Raw genomic sequence first — 25,274 nt, 5'->3', positions numbered from 1 at the left:
AGGTACAGTCCCCCCGAGCGCCGCCAGGATTAATTCTGCACCGCCAGCAGCTCCTGAGTGCAGAGCCAGTTCCCCCTGAGCATCACCAGGTGTAGCAAAAAAAAAAAAAAACCTACCAAGGGGTGGAGCGATAGTACGGGGGTAGGGCGTTTGCCTTGCACAGGGCCGACCCAGGTTCGATTCCCAGCATCCCATGTGGTCCCCCGAGCACCGCCAGGAGTAATTCCTGAATGCAAAGCTAGGAATAACTCCTGAGCATCGCCAGGTATGACCCAAAAGGAAAATAAAAACCCACAAAATAACCCTACCCCCCTCAAAAAAAAAGTGGGGACTACTTTTCCTGCAAAGAGCAAGTCTTGGGTCCAGCCTGAGTTAGAACTCCCACGCTAGATGAAGTGGGCTTCAGGTACAGCTCAGCTGCCGGCTCACGGGCTGGCGGGACGCTGGTGTGCATGCCGCATAAATATCTGGGGGTGGATTTTAGCATTCCTATGACTCCCAGGCATTTCCCCGGTTAGCCGAGGTGGGCAAAGCAGAGAGGTGGTTCCCTGGCTCCCTGCTGTACCCAGGCCTCCTACGGCACTTGGCAGGAAAGCTGTCATCTGCAACGTAATTCATGAATTTCATTTGGTGGGCGCCACCTCCCACCTGTAACAGATTCGACTTAGGGATCTTGGCTGCCAACAATTACTCGGCATTTGCTCGAGGGAGGGCTACCACTACACTCATGCCAATTTGTATGTCCGAACTTCCAAGGCGAACTCTCCCGTTTCCACTAACTTGCCCTGGAGTCTGGAGAAACGGCTTCAAGAACCACCCCAGGCTCCGCCTACAAAGGGCGGGCGGGCGGGGTCACGTGGTCACGCCGCCGCCAACGTGGCCGTCCAGGGGGACCCCACGTGTCCCTCGTCGCGCTCCGTCCCTCCGCCCTACGCGCTTCCGCCCTAACGATCCGCTCCAAAGATGGCGGCGCCCTGCAGAGAGCGGAGCGGCGGCGCCGCCAGCCTGTGGGCCTCGCTGCTCCTGGCGGCCGTGGCGCTGCGGCCGGCCGAAGCCGTGTCCGAGCCCACAACCGTGGCGTTCGACGTGCGGCCCGGCGGCGTCGTGCACTCCTTCTCCGAGAACGGGGGCCCGGGGGTACGTGTCTCTCTCCACCGCCAGCCCCGGAGGAAGCCTGAGCCAGCGCGGCTTCAGGAGGGTCTCCAGGGGCAAAGCCGGGCAAAGGACTCGCATTTGGGGGCTCGTCTGGAAGAAGGGGTCCTGACTTCAGGGTGGGGGGGGTCCGAGGGGGCCCCTTATCTTCGGGGGTGGGGCCCCGAGAGAGCCTCACTCTCTGGGGGAGGGACCTGGGCCTGGGGGCGGGGCTCAGGATGTGGGTGTGGCAGGCTGGGCGGACTCTGATTTGCAGGCTGGGGGCCTCGGGGGCGGAACTTGGGCCTGAGGGTGGGACATTGGCGGGCGTGGCTCTGATTTTATAAGGGCGGGGCCTGTAGTTGGTGGGGCTGACTGGACAAAGCTTTGTTCCTGGGCTCTGGTTTCTAAGGGGGCTGGGGATGGGGCTGTGTCTGTAGGTGGGCTTGGATGGGCGGGGCGCTGGCGGCAGGACTTGTGTTTGTGGGTGCTGTCTGAATGGGCTTGGAGGCGCTGAGTAGGCGGTACTATGTGAGGGCGGGGTCCGGCCTGTGGGTGGAGCCTGGTGGGCGGGGCCTAAGGAAGGAGTTTTTCCGGGGAAGTTGGTTGGGACCACCTGCTCAGATAGTGTTTGGGGGCTACGCTGACCCCGGGCCCAGGTGTCACTCCTGGTGGCGGTGGGGGCAGGAGCCATGTAGTGCAGGGACTTGAACTGCGAGTCCCTCACATGTCACATGGAAGACAAGCGCCGCGTGCGTGTTGTTTCCCCACCCCTCCCAGATCCTTTCTAACAGAGACACCCACAGGGTTCATGACCCGGCAGGGGGGCAGGGGCGGGGGGCGAGGTGTGTTCTGGGTTTGGAGGGCGAAGAGGGGCTATGGAGGGGCCCCTTCCGAGGTTGGTCCTGCTGCCAAGCCGAACAGGAAGAGGAAGTGGATTGGGCCTTCCTGCCTTCCGTATTGTACCCGGTCTCCCATTTTCCCACCCTGCATCCCAGGAAGCAGTGGGCCCCGGTCCGCCGTCCAGCTTGTTGGAGTCACGTGGTCACGCCGCCGCCAACGTGGCCGTCCAGGGGGACCCCACGTCTACACCCGCAGCCACCATACCCAGAGTTTCTCTAGCCTGACTCCTTACTAGCCTAGCTTTATTGCTGTATATATCAGACCCATTATACAGACGCAGAAACAGACCAACCGCACCGCAGATACCTCCCCCACAGCGCTGGGGGTCCGAGTGCGGGGTGGGTGCTGGGGGGAACATGATTCCCCCGCCCCACCCCCCCTGCCTAGCCTGGAGAAGTTTCATTAGTTGTCCTATCCTATCCCACAAGTCAGGCAGTTCCTGGCTGTTAAAAGGCTGCAGACGGGCCAGAGCAATAGTCCAGCCGGGAGGGCGTTTGCCTTGCACGCAGCCAACCCAGATTCAATCCCGGGCATCTCATAGGGTGCCCGGCACTGCCAGGAGTAATTTCTGAGTGTAGAGCCAGGAGTCACCCCTGAGCATTGCCGAGTGTGACCTCCCCCCCAAAAAAATTTAAAATTAAAAAATATATAATAAAAGGCTGCAGAGCTGGCCAACAGGAACCTTGCCAAAAGGCACCTGGCTCTCCTTCCCCACTTCTCAAAAGTGGGCCTTTGGGGGATGGGGGTGAGCAGAGTATAGCAAGGAAGACACTTGCCTTGACTGCAGCTCCTGGGGTTGGGTCCCCTGCACCCCACAGGGTCCCCTGAGCCTTGCCAGGAGTGATCCGGGAGGGCAGAGCCACGAGTGAGCCCTGAGCATGGCCGGCGTTTGGGTTCTGGGACTCGGGACTGCCTTGGGCTCCACCCAGCAGTGCTCAGGGGTTGACTGCTGGCTCTGTGTTCAGGGACCACTCAGGGGCCTGGAAATGAGGGTGTGTGGGCTGCCAGCCCCATGATCCCTGCTCTCTGTCCGGCCAAGGATGCCTCTTACGGAGCCTCTTCTCTCCTTCCCTCCTTCAGGACAGATATACCTGCAAGTTTACTTACGCCTCTCAGGGCGGGACCAACGAGGTGAGTGTTTACAGGTGTCCTATGTGTCTTTTCACAGGGCATCAGAAGTGGCGCTTGGGGGGACTGGAGGGATAGCACAGCAGGTAGGGTGTTGGCCTTAAACGCGGCCGACCCGGGTTTGATTCCCAGCATCCCATAGGGTCCCCCAAGCACCGCCAGAAGTAATTCCTGAGTGCAGAGCCAGGAGTAACCCCTGTGCATTGCCAGGTGTGATCCAAAAAGAAAAAAAGAAAAAAAAGTGGTGCTTCAGGGTACCAGAGCGACAGTCCAATGGGGAAGGCACTTGCCTTACATGAATTGGCCCAGATTCAATCCCTGGCACCTCAGATGGTCCCCTGAGCTCCCCCAGGACGGATCCGTGAGCCCAGAACCAGGACTCAGCCCTGAGCACGGCTGGTTATAATCAAAAACAAAACACACACACACACACACACACACACACACACACAGAAATAAACAAGCCCCTTAGGGCCGGAGTGATGGTCTAGCTGGGAGGGCATTTGCCTTGCATGCAGCCAACCCATATTCAATACCAGACATCCTATATGGTCCCCTGAGCACCGCCAGGAGTAATTCCTGAGTGTAGAGCCACGAGTAACCCCTGAGCATCACCGGGTGTGACCCAAAAAGGAAAAAAAAAAAATCCAAACCTCTAGTATTTTTTCTCAGTTCTGCTCTGTTTAGGACCAGAGCAATAGTAGATAGTGCTGCCGGGAGGGCATTTGCCTTGCACGCATCTGACCCGGGTTTAATCCCAGGCATCCCATATGGTCCCTCAAGCACCACCAGGAGTGATTCCTGAGTGATTCCAGAACCAGGAGGAACCTCTGAGCATCCCCGGGTATAGCCCCCAAGCCCCCCAAACCCCCTCCCTCCAAAAGAAAAAGCCAAGGGGGCTGGAGCAATAGCACAGTGGGTAGGGCGTTTGCCTTGCACACGGCCGACCCGGGTTCAATTCCCAGCATCCCATATGGTCCCCTGAGCACCGCCAGGGGTGACTCCTGAGTGCAGAGCCAGGAGTAACCCCTGTGCATCGCCCGGTGTGACCCAAAAACCAAAAAAAAAAAAAAAAAAAAAACAAAAGAAAAAGCCAGGGCTGGAGCGATAGTACAGCGGGGAGGGCATTTGCCTTGCACGCAGCCGACCCGGGTTCGATTCCCAGCATCCCATATGGTCCCCTGTGCCCCGCCAGGAGTGACCCCTGAGCACAGAGCCAGGAGTCGGCCCTGAGTGCAGTCGGGTGGAGCCCCCAAACCAAACCCCCCAAGAAGACACGTGCTCCAACCTCCCGGAGCCGTGACGGTGGGGCCGGCTGCTCGGGGGCCCGGTTCTATTGGGGGTCTCAGGATTTTCTGTCCTCCGACCCCCAGAGGTGGCAGATGAGCCTGGGCACCAGCGAGGACCACCAGCACTTCACCTGCACCATCTGGAGGTGAGCCCGGGCAGGGGCGGGCGAGTTCTGGGCGTTGGGGACACAGCCAGCACCCCCACCCCTGCTCACCCCCGCCCTCCCCCACGTGTGCAGACCTCAGGGCAAGTCCTACCTCTACTTCACGCAGTTCCAGGCCGAGGTGCAGGGCGCCGAGATCGAGTACGCCATGGCCTACGTGAGTACCCGGCCAGGGGCGCTGGGGGCGCCCGCCTCTCGGGACGCCGCGAGGAGGGGGGCCCGGGGCCTGGACAGACACGGGGTTCCGCTCGGACGCTCGGGCTGACCCCCCGCACTGAGACCCGGCACGGGGCAAGGCAGGAAGGAGGCCTCGCGCCCCGCCCCGCCCAGCTGCCCACTCCTCTCCAGGGCTCCTTCCGCTCCCGGACCGAGCACCCGGAAGCTGGGCTCCCAGGGAGGGGGTCAGCCCGGCGGGAGGGACCCCCGTCTCCACAGCTCCTGCAGGGCTGTCAGTGCTCAGTCCCGGACACCCCCTTTCCTGCAGCCCCGCAGCTGAGGGACGCGGAGCCCAAGTGTCCCCCCGAAGCCCCCAGGGTCTGGGCGCAGCCACATCCCCAGCGGACTCCTGCTTAGACCTTAGGCCGGGGCCCCCCACAGCGCCCACCCTGTCCCCGCAGCCCCGATGGCCGCATTCCTGAGGGGGACCCAACCCCGGTGCCTGGCAGCCGGGAGACCCGGGGTTCAGCAGCCCCATCCCCGCCTCTGCTGCGGGTCTGGGAGGGTCTGTGGGGAATGGGCTTGGGGGGACCTTTGGGGGGAGGAGGGGGGCTTAGGGGGTCTGCTCAGGTCTGTGGGGGCTGAGGGGGTCTGTGGGGTACGGGGGTCTGTGAAGTCTGGGGTCTGGGGTCTGGCTTGTGGGAATTGTGGTCTCATGCCCAGAAATGCCTCCCCCCCCCCGCCCCTGACCCCTCCCCCCCAGGAGCGGGCACAGCGTCAGGGGCAAGAAATGGGGGGGCCTACGGCACTGGCAAGCTCTGGAGTGGATTAACCACCCCAGCAGGATTGGGCTTCGGCCGCTGGGCAGAGGACACCCCCCCTCCGCCCCCCTTTCTCACCAGCCCCACTGACGAGCCCCCTACCCCCCTCAGTCTACAGCTGCCTTTGAGAGTGGGAGCGACATACCCCTGAAAAGTGACGAGTTTGAAGTCACCAAAACGACAGGTAAGTCGGGCTGGAGCGACAGGACAGGGGGGAGGACGTTTGCCTTCCACGACCCGGGTTCGATCCCCGGCATCCCAGAAGGTCCCCCAAGCTCTGCCAGGAGTAATTCCTGAGTTCAGAGCCAGGCAGGAGGAACCCCAGAGCACTGCTGGTATGACCCAAAAAGAAAAAAAGAAAAACCCAAGGGAGGTGGGGGGGGCAGGGACGTGGGGGGGGCAGTGGTAACATCCTGCCCCCACCTGCGTGCGCTCGCACACATGCACACACACACACTGGCTTCTTCCATATACACACACTGGCTTCTTACACAACTATACACACACACACACACTACACACACACACACGCTGGCTTCTTCCATATATACACACATGATGGCTTCTTACATTACACACACACACACTACACACACACACACACACACGCTGGCTTCTCCCATATACACACACTACACACACACATGCTGGCTTCTACACACACACACGCTGGCTTCTTACACACACACATGCTGCCTTCTTCCATCCCGTCCCAGGCTCTGCTGTGCCCCTTCCTCGCAGAGCACAAATCAGGGTCTGCACCGCTCCCGGGGGGCCCCTGCAGTGCGTTTCTTCTCTTGCAGTGTCCCACAGGCCCGGGGCCTTCAAGGCCGAGCTGTCCAAGCTGGTGATTGTGGCCAAGGCGTCGCGAAGCGAGCTGTGACCGGCCCGCGGGGCGGAGCCGGGCAGCGGGGGAAGCTTGGACCCGTGGTGCGACCCTCACGGTGCGGTACCGAGTGGGTGCTGAGGCCTGTCCTGGACCCCCGGGGCTCCTCCGAGCAGCGGGACACGCCCACAGCTCCTCTGGCCGCCCTGTCTGGAAGCCGCGGCCCAGGGGGCGGGCCAGGGAGGGTCCCGCCTGGCCTGCCGCCCGCCTCCCCACCCGGCCTCACTTTAAGCCAAGCCTGGAAGATGTGGACGTGCCCCGTGCTAAAGTGAAGCGGGGGGGGGGGGGCGGGTTGGGGGGCAGAGCCACAGCACAACGGAGGGCGCGGGCCCTGCACTCCGCAGACCCGGGTTCTGTCCCCGGCACCCCATGGGGTCCCCCAGCACCGCCATGAGTGACCCCTGAGTGCAGAGCCGGGAGCAAGCCCTGAGCGTCGCCGGGTGCGGCCCAAAAAATAGATACAAATAAATAATGAATAATGAAAGCCGGGAAAGCTGGAGGTACGCCGCTGCGTGGGGTCGGGTGCAGGGGCGGGGTCCGGGTCACTTTGCAGGAGCTCTGGGTCATGGGGCCGGGAGGCTGGGAGGCCGGGTGAGCCGAGGGTGCAGGCCCGGCCATGGCCAGCAGGGGTCACTCCAGGGCATCCCTTGCTCCCGGATACTTGATTTGTGTGCGCTGGATTTTTTGGCAAAAAAAAAATTTTTTTTTAAAGGCATCACAATGATAGGACATCAGGGAGGGCTCTTGCCTTTCACGCAGCCAACCCAGTGAGGTTAGGGGGGCACCCGGCACCCATCAGGGCCCCTCAGCACCACCAGGAGTGACCCCCGGGAGCAGAACCAGGAGTCAGCCCTGAGCATTACCAGGTGTGGGTCCCTCCCCCGCCAAGAAAAAATGATGCCAGAATAAGAAGCTGGGAAAGGGAGCTCGGGTACCCAGAGGCGTTCTGGGGGCAGGTGGTGGGAACCAGCCTGAGTGCCTCTCCCCTCCCCCATGGTGGAACTTCTGGAACAACCCGCAGGGCCCCTCCGGGCCAGGAGCGGCCCCAGCTTTCCCGGGAAGCAGAGCCCAGCTCCCTGCCCCCCCATGGGCGCGGGCTATGGGTTGGGGAATGTTTTTGGGTCTTGAGTTTGCCTGACCCCGAGGGGGCGTGGGGGCTCAGAATTGTAGCCATGGCGGCGGACGGTTCCCAGGAATGACTCAGAGACTCACGGGGCCATGTCCACACCCTTTTATTCCAGCGTGGGGGAGGCCGGGGCGGGGGTACGAGTGGCCCCTCCATTGACAGTGGGGCATGGGGAGAAGCCTTTGGCGTTTGTGTGGGACCGGCCTGCTTCTCCAGGGAGCTGCGACCACAAGGCGCCTGCACAGCCACCCGGGACGGTGCTAGGGGAGGGTCCCCCAGCCTCAGGCACCCCGTCTTGGATGCGGAACAACCCCTCTGCTTGTTTCTGCAGGGCTGGCAGTGAGCCCCGTGTGTCCCCAAGGCCAGACCGGGCCTCCCGTGGGTCCCCACCCTCTTCAGCCCCTCTGGCCAGTAAACCACCAGCCTGGATGGGGGGTGAGCCCCAGGGCCCCCCAGTCTAATGAGACAGGCATCTCAGGTGCTTTTCCAGGGCACCCAGAGTCGGGGGAAACGGGGGTGTGGCCCCAGAGACGTCCTCGCTGACACCCCAACACATACCCCTGCTGTCTCCCTGGGACCAGGCTCCCGAGGCTGGCCACCAAGACCAGCGTGTCCCACCCCCTTCCTGGAGATCAGGAACCCGAGTCTGAGATCAAGGTGTGGGTGTGGGGCTGCCCCCATCCTGCCCCCCTTCACCTCTGCCTTCACCCCCCATACACCTTTCTTTTTTTTTTTGCTTTTTGGGTCCCACCTGGTGATGCTCAGGGGTTACTCCTGGCTTTGCACTCGAATTACTCCTGGTGGTGCTCAGGGGACCTTATGGGATGCTGGGAATCGAACCCGGCTCAGCCATGTGCAAGGCAAACGCGCTACCTGCTGTGCTATCGCTCCAGCCCCTTTTAACCAGGCTGCGGTTCAGGCCCAGCCTCAGGTTTGGGGGGGGCCCATGTGTCCTCAGGCGCCGCGTCACAAAGGGCACGTGCTGAGAAATGCAGTGTTGGGCGAAGGGTGAGATTCCTGGGGGAGCTGCCCCTGCACCCCCAGACTCCTCAGCAGGCACCTGTGCCCCTGGGTCCTGACCAAGCCGGAGCGAGAGCTCAGATGTCCGCTGACCACCTGTTGGGCCCCTCTACAGCACCCAGACCCAACCCAGCAGTGCAGGGGGCCGGGTGCAGACCCTTTTTTTTTTTTTTGAGCATGTGGTTTGGGCCCCAACCAGGCTTGTAGCTTGGAACTCAGGGGTCACTCCTGGTGGGCTCAGGGGACCCTGTGGGTGCCAAGGATCAACCTGGGTCAGGCACATGCAAGGCAAATGCACGGTCTTATCTCTGCTCCCGCTTCCCAGTTTCATTTGGCGAATTTTTGTGACTTATGGGGGCCACAATGGGCACAGTCGGCAGTCTTGGGTGTGGGGGGGCTCCCGCCTACAGGGCCGGCCTCCCCTTGAGCCATCCCCGCAGCCCCCAAAGTGTTTATTCTGATTGTACAGGGGTGAAGGGTGGTGAGCACCCCGAATTTCTGCCCTTGTCCGAGGCCCGGCTGTCCGTCTGGCTGACCCCGCCTCCCCCAGCAAAAAAACCAAAGCCACCCTCGGAGGGCCGTGGGTGAGGGCTTCCGCCGAGAAGAGGGGCGCCCGCGGGCTCGGCGACCGTGCCCTCCTGCTTCACCAGAGTCCAGCCGAGGGCCGAGGCCGTTTGCGGGGCGCAGCCGGGGCGCCCTCACCGCCCTGGCTCCGGCGGGGCGCAGGCAGCGGTTTGGGCTGGGGCCAACGGGGCTGATGCGTCGCGCGTGCGCCTTTGCGCGCACGGGCCTGTGGCCGCGTGGTCGGGCGGGGCGGGGGGCGCGGGGATCCGGCCGGCGGCCCCGGGGGGCGGCCCGGGCTGCTCAGAGGCTGCCGGCGTCCAGCATCCGGGCCAGCCCGTCGCAGATGCGGCGCAGGTGGCTGCGGTAGGGCTCGGCCGGGCCGTACAGCGCGCCCAGGAAGTCGGCGTCGGCCAGGCGGGCGCACACGTGCTGGATGCGGCCGTGCGACTTGGCGGTGAGGTGCGGCCCGGCCGCCTGCTGCAGCAGGTCCCCGCACTCCCGCAGGCCGGCGGCCAGCACGCGGCGGTCGAAGGTGAAGGCCACCTGGTGGAAGCTGACGGCCGTCATGGCCAGGCGGCGCGCGCGGCCGCGGAAGGCGCGCAGGGCGTCCAGCTCGGCGTGGCGCAGCTGCCCGGCGCGCACCAGCAGCGCCAGCTTCAGCGCCACCTTCACCAGGTTCTTCACCAGCCGCTGCGCCTCGCGCCGACTGCGCGTGAACTCCTTGGTGGCGCGGTACAGCTCGTCCAGCACCTCGCTGCTCGCCTCGTCCAGGAAGGCGGTGGCCAGCCCCTTCGAGGCCATCTTGCTCAGGACCTTCTTCTGCGCCTCCAGTGCCAGGTTCTTGGTGCTGAACGAATCCATGGTCCCTGCATGGAGGGACGAGAAGGCACAGCCCGTCAGCGCCGCAGGGGGGGGGGGACCCGGCCAGCCTGGGGCCCGTCGCTGCTCTCCCCCCTGTTCGTTTGATTTTGTTTTGGGGGACCACACCCGGCAGTGCTCAGGGATCACTCTGGTGCTCCCGGGCCCTTGTGGGGTGCCAGGGATCAAACCAGGGTCAGTCGCCTGCAAGGCAAGTAAATATCCTCCCTGCTGTACTGTTGCTCCAACCCCTTTTTGGTTTTGGCTTTGTTTGGGGGGGCCACACCCAGCAGTGCTAGGTATGACTCCTGGCTCTGTGCTCAAGAATCACTCCCGGCGGGGACTGGGGGACCCTCGGGGATGCTGGAGATGGAACTCAGGTTGCCTGCGTGTCGGGCCAGCGCCCACCCCGTGGCCCCGAGCTGGCATTTTTGCAGGAACTCAGCTGGTCACCAGTCTGGCCTCCAGAACAGAGAGGCTGAGCAACGCTCCAAGGCCACACAGCAATAGCGACCTTCCCCTTGCCCCGACTCCCTCCAGTTGACTCGTGAGTGTCCCTCAGCTGTCCCTGCCCAGATCGTAGTCACAAAACCAGCCCATGGGGCGGGAGATGAGCCAAAGGCTTTCCCGGGCGAGGCCCCACGGTCAGTCCCCAGCACCATACCCTCCGCCCCCGCCAAAGCACAGCAGACCACCAGGCCACACCCGGGCTGAGTATCACCGAGAGGCCTGCGGGCCCCCCACAGCTGAGCCACCCCCCAGGTCGGCCCTGATGGCCAGGGTCAGCCTCTGTGAAGCAGCGTCATGCACCACCTCGTACCTCAGCTTCCTCCCGAAGAACAGACTCAGAATCCACTGTCCTGGGAAGAATCTTGTCGCCGACAGTCTCCCCTCCGCCCCCCACCCCAGATACCATCACAGCCCCACAACGAGACCCACCACCGGTAACATTCCCTGTCTGCGTCCCCATCACCTCCTCCTGGAAGCCTTCCCAGATGCACCAGGGGCCCCTCGGCGGCTCACAAGGACAGCATGGGTGCAGTCTTCCCCGGCCACAGAGGAGCATCTCGGGGCCCAGAGGGGGAGGCCTGGCCCTGTTGGGGGAGACGGCTGAGTCCCGGGGTCGAGGTTGGGTCATGTACCCGCTCTCGTCACAGCATAGGGCTGGGCCCTCAGCCTGTCCCCTGCTCTGGGCCCCGACGGACACTGGGGAGGGTCCAGCTGCCCCCCCCTCCGCCCCAGATGCACTGTCCTGCCAGGCACCCCCACCCCGCGGGGAGCAGCAGCTCAGGATAAACCTGGGCCTCCTTCCGGCAGACGGCCAGGCCTGGGCGGGACCCCCAACGGGCACGGGCAGGGTCTGTGTCTGCAGGGCGGGCCGGGCACTAGGGCTACAGCCTCAGCCCACAGAGCACCCGAGAGAACTGTGCGCAGACAGCGGGGGCCCAGAGACCACCCAGGTGACGCTTACGAGTGAGAGGCCTCGAGTTGGACCCCCAGCAGCGCCACCATCATCACCGGAAGGAGAAGGGACAGAGGGAGGCAGCGACCACGCGGGACGTTCCCTCCCCATGTGCTCCCCGGGCCCCCAGGGAGTCCTGAGTGCAGACCCAGGGGTGACCCCTGAGCCCCATCGAGGAAACGAGGGGCAGAAGAGATGTACAGCACGCGGACCCCTCCCCCGCCTCCCACAGAGTCTCTGAGCACTGCCACGGGTGACCCCTGAGCATTGTGGCACATGACCCCACAAACAGTATAAATTTTAGAAAAGTTAAAAATTGGGTGGAGAGAGAGACTGCGTGAGTTTCCTTGCCTGTGTCTAACCTGGCTTTGATCCCCACACGGGTCCACGGAATCCCCCCAAACGAAGCCAGAGCACTGGCGGCTGGCGAGTCTCCCCTCTGCAGAGAGCTCGGAGGGTCCTGGGAGCTACAGCAGGTTCCAGAGGAAGGTCAGGACAGGGAGGGACATTTCTTAAGAGAAACAGGTCCGGGAAAGGACGGAAGCGCCCCACAGCGCCGTCTTGTGGCCACTTGCTGGAACTGCCAAGACTGCAGTTTCCCACTGGAAATGCTTTCAGCCCTTGAATTTGCTTCAGTGTTGACCTTGGGGGGATTTAGGATCAAGCACACAGCCTCGGGCCATGCAGCGGTAGCAGAGCGGGGACCCCGGGTGCTTGCCTTGTATTTGGCGAACCCCGGTTTGTTCATCAGTGCTGGGGGGGGGTGTTTCCGTAACTCCATGTGTGGGTGACCACAACAGTTTCTGGGGGCTTAGGGGACCCTATACGGTGCCTGAGATCAAACCCAGGTTGACCCCTGGAGAGGATTTTGATCCCGAGTATGATCCCTCCAAACCGACCCTGTTCTCACAAGTCTCCAGTCTGCATCCCCACACCCCAGCACCCCACATTTCCGAGGGTGCCATTACCCCTCCCTGAGAGTTTTGGGTTCCTAAACATATGAGAAGTCCCAAGGTTCTGTTTTCTGTGAGGAGGTGGCAGAGGCCAGATTCAACTACAGCATCTCCAGAATTTTTTTTTTCTTTTTGGGTCACACCTGGCAATGCACAGGGGTTACTCCTGGCTCTGCACTCAGGAGTCACCCCTGGCGGTGCTCAGGGGACCATATGGGATGCTGGGAATCAAACCCAGGTCGGCCATGTGCAAGGCAAACACCCCACCCGCTGTGCTTTTGCTCCAGCCCCTCCAGAAATTTGGGATGAAGGTACTTACTATTAAAGGAACTGAGGAAGAATATTAATTAACACAGGAATAATGAGCCTAGAACAGGGCAATAGTCTCCCGGAAATACACCACTTCTGCCTAGGATATTTTATTTGGGGGTGAGGGTCACAATGGGTCAGGAGGTTGTGGGGACAATTAGGAATGTCTGGGATTGAACCTTGTCTGCTACAAGCAAGGCAACTTTTTATTTTTTTTAATTTAATTAAAAATTTTATGTCCTCTTCAAGCAAGGCACGTTCCGAACCCGCTGTGCTGTTTCTAGCTGAGTCACCTCAAAATTTTGCTGTTATTGTGCACCCCACAGCCCAAACCCCACAGCACAGTGGGTAGGGCATTTGCCTTGCACACAGCTGACCCGGGTTCGATTCCTCCGCCCCTCTCGGAGAGCCCGGTAAGCTACTGAGAGTGTCCCGCCCATACGGCAGAGCCTGGCAAGCTCCCCATGGTGTATTCCATATGCCAAAAACAGTAACAACAAGTCTCACAATGGAGATGTTACTGGTGTCTGCTTGAGCAAATCGATGAACAATGGGAACACAGTGCTACAGTGCTCCCTTCCTATGGGAAAGGGGTGCAGAGCAAGATTTAGCTCGATACGCCCCCACCCAAGTTTGCATGTGAAGGAATCTGCCAGCATCGGAACTGAGGCCGTTCTGTTTTCTTATTTTGTTTCTGTTTCAGGGCTACAGTCGGCAATGCTCAGGGGTGACTTCTGACTCTGCACCCAGGAGTCACTCCTGGCATGATTGGGGAACCACTTGGGGAGCTGGGAAATGAACTAAGTCCGCAGAACGCAAGGCAAGAGCCCTGACCGCTCTGCTACCGCTGCACCTGTGGATGATGCGCGCTTGATCCTTAATGACCCCATACCTAATACTGAAGCAAAGCCAAGGGTGGAAATTTCTTAGAGAAACCGGCCTGGGGAGAGAAGGAAACGCCCACAGCGCCATCTCGTGGCGTTTTGGCGGAACTGCCACGGCCCGACTTTCCCACGCTTAAGATTTCCAGCCCTTCTCTTTGCTTCAGTGTTAGGTATAGGGTCAAGGATCAAGCACGTCGCCTCGGGCTATGAAGTAAAGCACCTAGGGCACTTCCCTTGCACGCAGCCGGGCCGGGTTCGATTCTAGCATCCCATTGGGTCCCCGTGGATAGCCAGAAGTAATTCCTGAGTGCAGAGCCAGTAGGAATTCCAAAACATCACTGAAGGTGGCCCCAAAACAAACCAAATAAAAAGCCTCACTTCGATAGCTGATTTCTTCACCCCCAAATCTGGGGAGTATCGAGCTGACTCTTTCATCTCCTACACGTAGAACATGGAAGGGGGCATCCTCAGGTCAGAAATGTGGAGTGTAGGGGCGGGATAGCATAGCGGGTGGGCTTTTGTTTTGCACGCAGCCTACCCGGGTTCGATTCCCAGCATCCCATATGGTCCCCCATCACCGCCAGGAGTAATTCCTGAGTGTAGATCCAGGAGTAATCCCTGTGCATCACTGGGTGTGTCCCGAAAAGAAAAAAAAAATGTGGGGTGACGGGGTGTGGGGATGACCATGAAGGGGAAACCTTGAGAACAAGGATCAGGACCTGAGACTGTTCTGCATGGACGGCACTTGCCTTGCTTGTGGTCAACCTGAATTCGACCCCCCACACCATATAGGGGTCTCTGAACCCCCAAAAGTGGTCCTTGAACTCTGCTGTGGCCACCCACGCTGCCAAAAGAATCCAGAGCACTGTCTGTGGGTGAGTCAGTGTGGGGGGCTATGGAGGTGGGTGAATATCGGGTTCCCCTCTGCAGAGAGCTTGTTTCTGGGGAGTTCTATCAGGTTCTGGAGGGAGGTCAGGACCAGGGGTGGGCGTTTCTGAGAGAAACATCCTTGGGTAGTGACTGAAAGGCTCCACAGCGCCCTCTTGTGGGGACTTGGAGGAAGTGCCGCACCTGAGTTTTCATGCTTAAGATTTCCAGCCTTTGGGTTTATTTCAATGTAGACCATGAGGTCATTTAAGGGTCAAGCACGCAGCCTCAGGCTATGAGGTGATAGCAAAGCGGCTGTGTTCGATCCCCAGCATCCTATAGGGCTCCCGAGGTCGGCCAGGATGAATTCTAGAGTGCAGAGCCAACATCGCTGGGTATGAAGCTCAAAACAAATCAATGAAAAGCAGCCTCATTTCTCTTGACAGATTTCTTCACCCCAAATTGGGGAGTACCAAGCTTCCGCCTCCTTCATGTAGAACAGGGAAAGGGAAACCCTCAGATCAGAATTATGGTGTGATGGGGGTGAGGCATGACCTTTTGGGCAACCTTTGAGAACACGGATCAGAATGAAGAGACTGTACCGGGTGGAAGGCTCTGCTTGTGTTTTTTTTTTTTTTTTTTTTTGGTCAACCTGAGTTCGATCCCCCCCCCCCCGCACTGTATGGAGTCCTCTGAACCCCCAAAAATGGTTTTTGAGCTCTGCTCTGGCCACCACGCCCCCAAATTTAGATGCCAGTCCGCGCAAGTCAGTGTGAGGGGCAGGCTGCGGAGGTGGGCGAGGATGGGCTCCCCTCTGCAGAGAGATCAGAGGGCGTTCGGAAGCTACAGCGGGTTCTGGAGGGAGGTCAGGACAGGAGGGGACATTTCTTCAGAGAAAAGTCCTCAGGGAGAGATGGAAACTCCCCACAGCGCCGTCTTGTGGCGACCTGATGGAACTGCCGTGGCTCGACTTTTCCCACGCTTAAGATTTCCAGCCCTTTTCTTTGCTTCTATGTTAGGTATAGGGTCATAGAGGATCAAGCACGCCGCCTCGGGCTATGAAGTGATAGTAAAGCACCTAGGGCGCTTCCCTTGCACACAGCTGCCCCAGATTCGAGTCCCAGCATCACTAGGGTCCCTTGAGAATGACCAGGAGGAATTCCTGAGTGCAGTCAGGAGGAACCCTGGAACACCACCGAATGTGGCCCCCCCAAACCAAATGAAAAGCAGCCTCACTTCCTTTGATAGCAGATGGGGTGTATTGAGCTGAATCTTCCTTCCACCTCCTTCACGTAGAACAGGGAATGGGGCATCCTCAGGTCAGAAATGTGGGGTGATGGGGTGTGGGGACGACCATGAAGCGGAAATTTAGAGATTAGGAGTCAGGACTAGAGACCATACTGCGTGGGCAGCACTTGCCTTGCTTGTGGTCAACCTGAGTTCGATCCCCCACACCATATAGGGGCCTCTGAACCCCTCAAAAATGGTCCTTGAGCTCTGCAGTGACTACCCAGCCCCCAAATGGAGATGCTCGAGCACTGGCGGCAGCGTGAGTCAGCGTGGGGGTTGGGGAGGTGGGCGAGGATCGGACTCCTCTCTGCAGAGAGCTCGGAGGGTACTGGGAAGCTCTATCAGGCTCTGGAGGGAGAGCAGGACCGGAAGCGGACAATTACTAGAGAAATGTCCCTGTAGAGTTATGGAAATGCTCCACAGCGCCCTCTTGTGGCAACTTGGAGGAAGTGGCATATCCTGTGTTTGCAGGGAAGATTTCCAAGTCCCTCCTTTTGCTTCAGGGGTCAGTGAAGGATCATGCGACTAGCCCCAAGCAGTGCAGGGATAATTTCGTGGCTGGACCCAGGCTAGCCCGGCATCCCATATGGTTCCCAGCGCACTGCCAGTGTGATTCCTGAGTGTAGAGCCAGAAGGAATCCGAGCATCGCTGGGTGTGTCTCCCCCCAAAAAAAAGCAAAGAAGGGGGGCTGGAGCGATAGCACAGCGGGTAGGGCGTTTGCCTTGCACGCGGCTGACCCGGGTTCTAATCCCAGCATCCCATATGGTCCCCTGAGCACCGCCAGGGGTAATTCCTGAGTGAAGAGCCAGGAGTAACCCCTGTGCATTGCCGGGTGTGACCCAAAAACAAAACAAAACAAAAAGCAAAGAAAGGGGGTTTGCCTGGAGAGATAAAATGTTGGGAGATGGAGCTGGAGCAATAGCACAGTGGGGAGGGCGTTTGCCTTGCACGCAGCCGATCCAGGTTCGATTCCCAGCATCCCATATGATCCCCTGGGCACCGCCAGGAGTAATTCCTGAGTGCAGAGCCAGGAGTGACCCCTGTGCATCGCCAAGTGTGACCTGCTTATGGCTCCCTAAGCCCGTCAGAATGAGCCCCAAGCACTGTGGCCATGGTTCACTTAAAAAAAAAAATTGGACAAGGAAAAGAAACAAAGACAACTCTAGAACTGGGGAGATACTGAATGGGCTGAACCCCAGGGGCTCCATCATCAGCAACACGTGGTCCCCTGAGCACTGGACAGGGAGCACTAATGCCCCCAGCACCTCCTGCACCAGGTGATGCTCAGGGCTGACTCCTGGCTATGTGCTCAGGGGTCACTCCTGGTGGGCTCAGGAAACCCTATGGGGTGCCAGGGATCGAACTTAGGGGTCTGCAAACGCCCTCCTCGCTGTGTTCTCAGGCCCCCGCGGCTTTGCAGTCAATCCCAGTTCCTTGGCTGTCAGCCAGGGAAAGCCCCGCGCAGCCCCGGCTTCCTCCTGCCGTTCCTGCTCCCGGGTCAGGCCCCACTCACGCTCTTCTGCTCTGGGGGACGCTGAGATGCAGGAGGGCCCTGGGCCCTGGGCTGCCGGGGGGGGGGGAGGGAGAAGGGCCGGGGTGGGGGGGGGCACTGCTGATCAGGCCAGATGCTCAGCACCCCAGGATGCCACCACATCCTGCTATTATTATCTCACAATACTGAAAGAATCAAAAAGGAAAACAAAACAAAAAATCCTTCCAGGGGAAGCCCCTAACAGGCATTGTTCCCCCTGTGGGTCAGGGCTAGATAAGGCGGGGCAGAGGTGGGGGGGGACGCAGGTGACCTTGGCGGGTGGTCAGGAAGGCCTCCCACAGCTGCTGGCACCTAGGGGACAAACTGGGAAGAAAGATGAGGGGGGGTGCAAAGGTCCTGGGGCCGCCGGGAAGGCCGGTGGAGATCCCTCCCCATGCTGCACCCTCAGACTTTTGGGGAGGGGTGAAAGAGGTGAACACAGTCAGGGAGACACTTCAAAATGCTCAGCATTGACCCTGCATGCAGGGGGCTGGGCTCAAGTCCCAGCGTCTCAGGGCCCCCAACTACCACCAGAAGTGATTCCCCAAGCCCCCAAAGTCTGAACCCAGGGGATGGAGCAATAGCACAGCGGGTAGGGGTTTGCCTTGCATGTGGCCAACCTGGGTTCAATCCCCAGCATCCCATAGGGTCCCCCGAGCACTGCCAGGAGTCATTCCTGAGTGCAAAGCCAGGAGTAAGCCCTGTGCATCGCTGGGTGTGACCCAAAAGAGAAAAAAAAAATTCTGAACCCAAACCAAGAGTACCCTGCACCCCACAGGCTGCCCCAGAACTCTGGACCCGGTCCAGTCCTCGGACTGGCCGCCGTGGCCAGCCACTGGGCACTGTCTGACTCTGACCTCCGTCCCCAGCCCAGCCACTCCAGCTCCCGAGCATCCTGCGGGGGGACCAGGGACACTGGCCCGGGGTCCTCGGGGCTTGCAGATGCAGAATCGGAGCTCCCGGTCCCCCCGAGACCCCCTGGCCCCCAAAGCCTCACGGGAGATGCCAGCAGCCGTGACTGACGCTCCGGCTTTGCTCCCCCCACATGTGGATCCACACGGCAGCTCCCAGGACCCCCCCTTCCCGGCCTCCTGCAAGCCCCAAATCCAGTCTTGGATGGTGGGGGGGCGTGGCACCCCCTGGGGGCGGGGGAGGCTTGGCGTCACCTTGCGCCCATCTCCCCGGCTCGCTGCTCTGGGCAGATGCCACCATGACAGCGGCTTCACGCAGGTCCCCTGGCTGCCCGCGTGAGGCAAGAGGCCGAGACGGTGGGACACGGGGTGACCCTGAGGACGCGCCAGCTTCCAGTCTGGGCTGAGAAAAGCCCTGAGTGATGCGTCCGGGCCTCTGTGACGGCCAGGCACAAGAATGGGGGGGCGGGTGCCAGTGATACCAGACACCGCAGGGAGGGCGCTGGCCCGGTCGGCACCTGACACCTGGCTGATGTGATCCCTGTCACCCTCAGGGTCCCCCCAGGCCTGCCGTGAGTGATGCCTGAATGCAGGCGCCAGCCCTGAGCGCGGCTGGCGTGGCCCCGGTGCCCCCCACAGAGAGGAAGAAGCCGGGGCCCTGAAGTTCATTCATCGACTATGCAAGCCACAGTATGGGCCCGCTCAGATGACTTCCTCCCCCAGCAGGAACGGTTTCAGACCTCGCTGGCAAATAGCTCCAGACAGGCCCTGGTGTTGAGATGAATCGTCATGACTCAGATTTCCTCCTCTTTCCTTTTCTAATTTTGCAGTTGAGAGGACTCAGCCCTGGCCCTCACTTCCTGTTTTTTGGCAATAAAGTTTTATTGACACGGGGGCCACACCCAGGGCTTCCTGTTCTCTGCAGCTGCTCCCGGAAGGACAGAACAGATGTGACCAGGAAAATAAACCTGTTTTTCAAAGCCCACCTGACCCTTCATAGAAAAAGTGGGGCCTGAGGTGATCAACAGCACCAAGAGGCAAGTGGTGACGGCGGTTTCCTGGGCTCCAGCCTGAGGTCCAGGCAGGAGGTGCTGGGAAGGGCAGTAACTGTCTCCACCAGACAGACAACAAAGGAATTACGGAGGGGGAGGTATAGGCTAGGTAGCAAGGAGGGGTAAGATTATGCTTCTTTATTTGGGGTCACTCCTGGGCTGGAATGATAGCACAGTGGGTAGGGCCTTTGCCTTACATGCAGCCAACCCAGGTTTGATTCCTCCGCCCCTCTCGCAGAACCCGGCAAGCTACCGAGAGTATCCCACCCGCATGGCAGAGCCTGGCAAGCTCCCCGTGGCGTATTTGATATGCCAAAAACAGTAACAACAAGTCTCACAATGGAGATGTTACTGGTGCCCGTTCAAGCAAATCGATGAGCAGTGGGATGACAGTGATACAGTGACAGTGATACACTCCTAGTAGTGCTCAGGAGATCATGTGGTACTGGGTGTTAAACCAGGGCTGACTACATGCATGACGGGCGCCTTAACCCCTGCACTGTCTCTCTATCGCCAGGAAGTTATCTATCTCCGAGTATCTATTTATTATTATTATTGTTATTATTATTATTATTAATTGGCCTTTGGGGTCACACCCGGTGATGCTCAGGGGTTATTTCTGTTTTGCACTCAGGAATTACTCTTGGTGGTGCTCAAGGGACCATATGAGATGCTGGGTTGGCCGCATGCAAGGCAAAGGCCCTCCCCACTGTGCTCCAGACCCAATTACTCTAAACTTTTTAAATTTTCTTCATCAAAAAAAAAATTTTTTTTTCATTTTTGGACCGTACTAGTGATGCTCAGGTATTACTCCAGGCGGTGCTCATGGGATGCCGGGGATCTTACCTGGGTCAGCTGCGTGCAAGGCAGACGCCCTACTTGCTGTCCTATCTCTCTGGATTCTCTTAGTATTTATTGACTTTAGGGTTTTTTAAATTAAATAAAAACTTAATTTACCGTAAAATGCACTCCGCTTTTTTTTGGGGGGGGCACACCTGGTGGTGTTCCGGGCTCACTCCTGGTTCCGCACTCAGGGTTCTCTCCTGGAGGTGATCGGGGAACCCCATGGGATTCCAGGGATCAAGGTAAGTTCCCTCCCCGTTGTCCTATCACTCGGGCCCCTCAAACGCACCCTTGAAATAATACAATTCAGTGTCTTCTTTGGTTTTATTTTGGGAGTGTGCATCTTTTTTTTTTTTTTCTTTTTTGGGTCACATTCGGCGATGCACAGTGGTTGCTCCTGGCTCTGCACTCAGGAATTATTCCTGGCGGTGCTCAGGGGACCCTATGGGATGCTGGGAATCGAACCCGGGTCGGCTGCGTGCAAGGCAAACGCCCTCCCCGCTGTGCTGTTGCTCCAGCCCCTGTGCATCTTCTGGGGGGTCACTGCCCAAAATGCTCAGGGCTTACTCCTGGCTCTGAGCACAGGGATCATTCTTAGTGGTGCTGGGGGGACCCCTGGGGTGCTGGGATCAAACTAGGCTGCCCCATGCCAAGCGAGTGCCCTGCCCCTGTCCTACGGCTCTGGCCCCATTGCTCTCCTTTACGTGGCAGTCTGGCTGTATAATTACCCTGCAGGTTCTGAGTGTTATTATTGTTTTGTTTGGGGGCCACACCTCGTGCCCAGGAGCCACTCCTGAACCCGGAACCCCTGGCACGCACTCAGTCCTCACTGCATCTGTTGCTTTTGGTTTTGGGGGCCACACCCCGTGATGCTCAGGCATTGCTCCCGGCTCTCTGCTCAGGGCTCACTCCTGGCTTGGGGGACACTCTGCGATGCCGGGGGTCGAACCCAGGTCGGCTGTGTTCAAGGCCAGCGCCTTCCCCGCTGTCCCAAAACTCTGTTGTTTGTGGCAACAGCGGTGGGGGCTGTCAGTGACAGCGCGCGCGCGTGTGTGTGTGTGTGTGTGCGTGTGTGTGTGTGTGTAGGCTCAGTGACCGTGTGTGTGAGTGTGTGAGTGTGAGTCTGAATGTGTGTGTGTGAGTGTGTAGGCTCAGTGACCATGTGTGTGTGAGTGTGTGTGTGTGAGTGAGTGAGTGTGTGTGTGTGTAGGCTCAGTGGCCGTGTGTGAGTATGAGTGAGTGTGTGTGTGTGTGTGTGTAGGCTCAGCGACCATGTGTGTGTGAGTGTGTGTGAGTGTATGTGTGTGTAGGCTCAGTGACCGTGTCTGAGTGTGAGTGTGTGTGTATGTGTGTGTGTGTAGGCTCAGTGACTGTGTGAGTGTGAGTGTGTGTGAGTGTGCGCGTGTGTGTGTGTGTGTGTGTAGGCTCAGTGACTGTGTGTGTGTGTGTGTGTGTGTGTGTGTGTGTGTGTGTGTGTGTGTAGGGTCTAGGTTCTGTCCCTAGCAGGGCCGAGAGCCAAGAAAGGGGAAGGCTGCATTGACGGCCGCATTGACCAAGTGGCCGGCAGGATTCCAGAAGGGACAGGCAGGGCCCTGGGGAGCCCTCCGAGCGCCACTGGCCCCCGCGGTTCCCGCCGCCCACCCCAGCCCCATGAATTCTTTATGGCGCACAGAAAGGGCGTCAATAATGAATGGGGCTGCCACGGCTCCCGGCTCTCAGCACGGCAGCGGGAGGAATGGAGCCCCCCCAAACAAGCGCGGGCTCCCTCTCTCCTGACCTGTCCACAACCTCCGCTGGGGCCTCGAAACCCCTTCTTCGGTCCCCACCTCCACATTACCCCGGTCTGTCCACCAGAGAGCACCCCGGGCTGAGCCAGCCCACCCCGACTCGCCCCCACCCACCGCAGTCCACACAGTCCACCCCACCAGGTCCTGTGCCAGCTTTCCTGTCCCCTTACTGCCCCCCCTCTTCCCTCCGCCCCAGTCTCCTCTCTGTCCTTCCCACACGCCAGGCCCCATCCTGCCCCAGGACCTTTGCACGTACCAGGCCCTCCTGAGACTCCTGTCCCCAGGTTTCCCTGGGCTGTTTCTTGTTGAGAAGGTCTGAACGCGATGGGCAGGCTCTCCCGAATCCCCCACCAGCGTGGAGCAGTCACAAGGAAGCCTCAGGACATTTCTAAAAGGACAACTGCTCCCCTCAGTCCCAACCTGCGTGTGTCTGTGTGTGTGTGGGTGGGGGTCCAGGCTAAGTTCACAGCAGGTGTCTGTTGAATGAATCAATGACCTGGCTCCAAAAGGCCAGGTGACCCTCCCACCCAGGGCCCCACTGTCCAGCCAAGGAAACTGAGGCCTGAGAGAGACAGAAGTACCCCACCTTCCTCATACAGGATACAGGTGAGCCGCACAGGGCCTGACCAGAAAGAAGGGGCCTCAAATGCCCACCTGCCTGCAGGGACCACACCTCCGAGGCACTTTATCTCCAGGCCCTAACTTCCGCAGCTGGGCCAGCAGGGCCGTGGTTATGAGAGGGGGAAACTGAGGCAGCGGGGCCGGGCCTTGCCGAACCCCCCAGCAGAATCGCACGTGGGCCAACCCATTGGGCCAACCTCATCTGGGCGAGCCCCTCGTCCAGCCTCCAGCCCTCAGAATCAGCTGGTCTGGCACACAGCCGGCCTGGGCTGAGTCCGGCGGCATCCCCTAGCGTCTCCCCTGAGCCCTGCCGGAAGTGACCCCCGAGCATAGAACCAGGCGCATCTCCTGAGCATCAGAGGACGTGGCCCCAAACCCCAAATAAATTTAAGAGGCCTCATGCCTTCACCTGCAGGCACCACACCCAATACACAGCGCCCCCCCAGCCCACGGATGCGGGCACCCACTCGCCCAGAGCCTGCTGGGGCCCAGTGAAGGTCTCGTTCCCAGGAAGGCCATGTCCCTCCTCCGCCATCCCTTCCAGTTAACCGCGACCCACCCTGGCGACTTGTTTTGCTTTCAAGTTGGCCCCCGCCTGGGACCTGGCACAATGGCAGAGGGCACTGGCTGGTGCAAAGGTCCTGAGGCATGTGAGTGGAATGGGGGGTTGCACCCTGGGGCAGCGGGGAGAGAGTGGGAGGTGGTGGAATGAGAGGCATGCCTGTATTTATTCCCGCATTTATAAAGGCATTCCTGCATTGAGTCCTGGAAGCCGCCCTGAGCACCCGCACCCCCAGTTCTATCCCTCCCCAGTTCAGCCAAGAACTGGGTCAAGATGAGAGAGAGGAGGGGGCTTCACGGTGCGGGGCGGGGTGGGGGGGTGCTCACCTGCCCCTGCCCCTGGCCCGGCTCCGGGTCAGCAGGAAGTAACCTGTGGAGTGTTGACAGCTGGGGCGGCCTGGCCTAGGGGACCCCCCCTCCTCTCCTGGTGGCCCCAGGGCCGAGGAGGTGGTGATACAGGTGGATCCGGGTTTTAGACCTGCCAATTACCGTGCCACGAGGGCCCCAGGGTAGCTGGCGGGTGGGCGGGTCAGGATGGACTGGGCACCAGCACCGGCCCCCCCTCCCTCTCTCCCACCTCCCTCCCCCTCCAGGCTGCCCACCACCTGGAATGTCCTGGTGGCCCAGCTCCTGGAATCCTACCGGGCGGGCCGAGAGAGGGGACAGAGGCCACGCGAGTGCCCAAGGGGTGAGGTGGGGGTGGACAGGCCTGGGTGGGGATTCATCCTACCCCTCCCCCGTCTGCGCCACCCAACCCACACGGTGCCTCAAGAGGCTAGGGAGAGGGAAACTGAGGCAGGAATGTCGACAGAGAGACGCTGGGGAGGTGCTGAAGAATGCGGGGGTGGGAGGAACAGGATGGGGGGAACCCCCGCGGTCTCTCCCCAGGGGCGCCGGGGCCGGGTGGTGAAGGGGGTCCAGCCCGGCATCGCTTGCTCACCTGCTCTGCCGGGTCCGGCCGTCGGGACTCGGTCCCACCGCCTCCAAGGAACCCGTCCAAGTGACCAATGCGTTGAAGTGGCCGCGCTCGGGGACGGGGACCGGGACCGGGACAGGCGGGGGGACGGACACTCGGCCCCGCCCCTCGCCGGGACCACGCCCCTCACCCGGCCACGCCCCCGCTAGAACACGCCCCTGCAGAAAGGACCCGGAGAGGGGCCGGGACCTGGAGGGGCGGGCCGACAGCCCAGATTAGCCAATGATAGGGCGGGCGATGTACGAAGGAACCAATAGGAACCCGTCCCCGCCGCGGAGGGGGCGCGGCCAAGTCATTTCTCCGGAACCCGCCGAGCGGCGGCGGCAGAGGCGGATGCGGGGGGCGCTGCTGGGCTCGGGGTGCGGGTGGGCCAAAGAAAGGAGAGGAAGGAGACGCCGTGGAGGTGGAGGAAGAGGAAGCGACTCGGAGCCAAAGTGGAAAAAACAACAACAAAACCAGATCCACCGAGTGGCTCTGGGCAAGCCCCTACCTCCCTCTGTGGCTCAGTTTACCTACTAGGAACGTGGGCAGAATACAGTTGCTTAACATTCAGCTCCAGGAACTCTTGGAAAGGGGACACGTCCTGGCGTGTCCCTCCAGAATGATTATTGGTTTTATTTTTGGGTCAGCCCCTATGGTGCTCGCCCTGGCGGGGCTTTGGAGGGGTGGGGGGGCCCTACGGGATGCCGTGCAAGGCAAACACTCGCCCGCCTCTCCCTCCAGCCCCCTGTAGCCAAATTATTGAGGTGAGATTGGAGGCGCAGGTCCCACCCGTGTCCAATTCGCCCAGCCTCCATTTCCGCGGGACTGAGACAGCAGGACCCGTAGAGGCCTCCTGGGCGCCGGAGGGTGGGGTGGCCAGCTGGATTCCCCCCACCCCCTCCTAGGATGCAGCTGTGAGTCCTGGGAACTGGGCCCAGGAGCTGCTCCCAGCTCCCCCGCTGCTGTTTCCTCCCTGCAGCCCCCCACCGTGCCACTGGGCTGGAGCAGGCCAGAGCAGACCCTTCCTGCAGCCAGGGGGACACGCAGCCTGGCCTCCTGTGTTACAAATAAATGTCCCCAGGGCGGGGAAGAGAGTACAGTGGGGAGGGCCCTGGCCTGACAGACGGTTCAATCTCAAACACCCTCCCACCAAAAAAAAAACAAACCCCAAAGCATCTTCAAAATAAATCAATGAACA

At 60.3% G+C, this 25,274-nt stretch overlaps 2 protein-coding genes across 2 annotated transcripts; one reads left to right on the top strand and one right to left on the bottom strand.

Annotated features, from left to right (window-relative positions):
• Nucleotides 1-919: 919 nt before the first annotated feature.
• MYDGF (myeloid derived growth factor) lies at nt 920-6,962 on the top strand. Its single transcript, XM_004619418.2, has 6 exons — nt 920-1,137; nt 3,115-3,165; nt 4,536-4,597; nt 4,691-4,772; nt 5,704-5,776; nt 6,396-6,962. The coding sequence occupies exons 1-6, from the start codon at nt 964-966 to the stop codon at nt 6,473-6,475; spliced, it is 522 nt and encodes a 173-aa protein (XP_004619475.1). The 5' UTR covers nt 920-963; the 3' UTR covers nt 6,476-6,962.
• A 133-nt stretch (nt 6,963-7,095) lies between these two features.
• TNFAIP8L1 (TNF alpha induced protein 8 like 1) lies at nt 7,096-24,202 on the bottom strand. The gene is made up of 2 exons (XM_055128692.1): nt 24,059-24,202; nt 7,096-10,054 (listed from the first exon to the last, which is right to left on the bottom strand). Exon 2 carries the CDS (start codon nt 10,047-10,049, stop codon nt 9,489-9,491), a length of 561 nt encoding a protein of 186 aa, XP_054984667.1. The 5' UTR covers nt 10,050-10,054; nt 24,059-24,202; the 3' UTR covers nt 7,096-9,488.
• Nucleotides 24,203-25,274: the final 1,072 nt, after the last annotated feature.

The sequence above is a fragment of the Sorex araneus genome, chromosome 2, assembly GCF_027595985.1.
Source record: "Sorex araneus isolate mSorAra2 chromosome 2, mSorAra2.pri, whole genome shotgun sequence".
Classification (NCBI taxonomy): Eukaryota; Metazoa; Chordata; class Mammalia; order Eulipotyphla; family Soricidae; genus Sorex; species Sorex araneus.
This window is presented reverse-complemented; position numbering and strand designations above follow the sequence as displayed.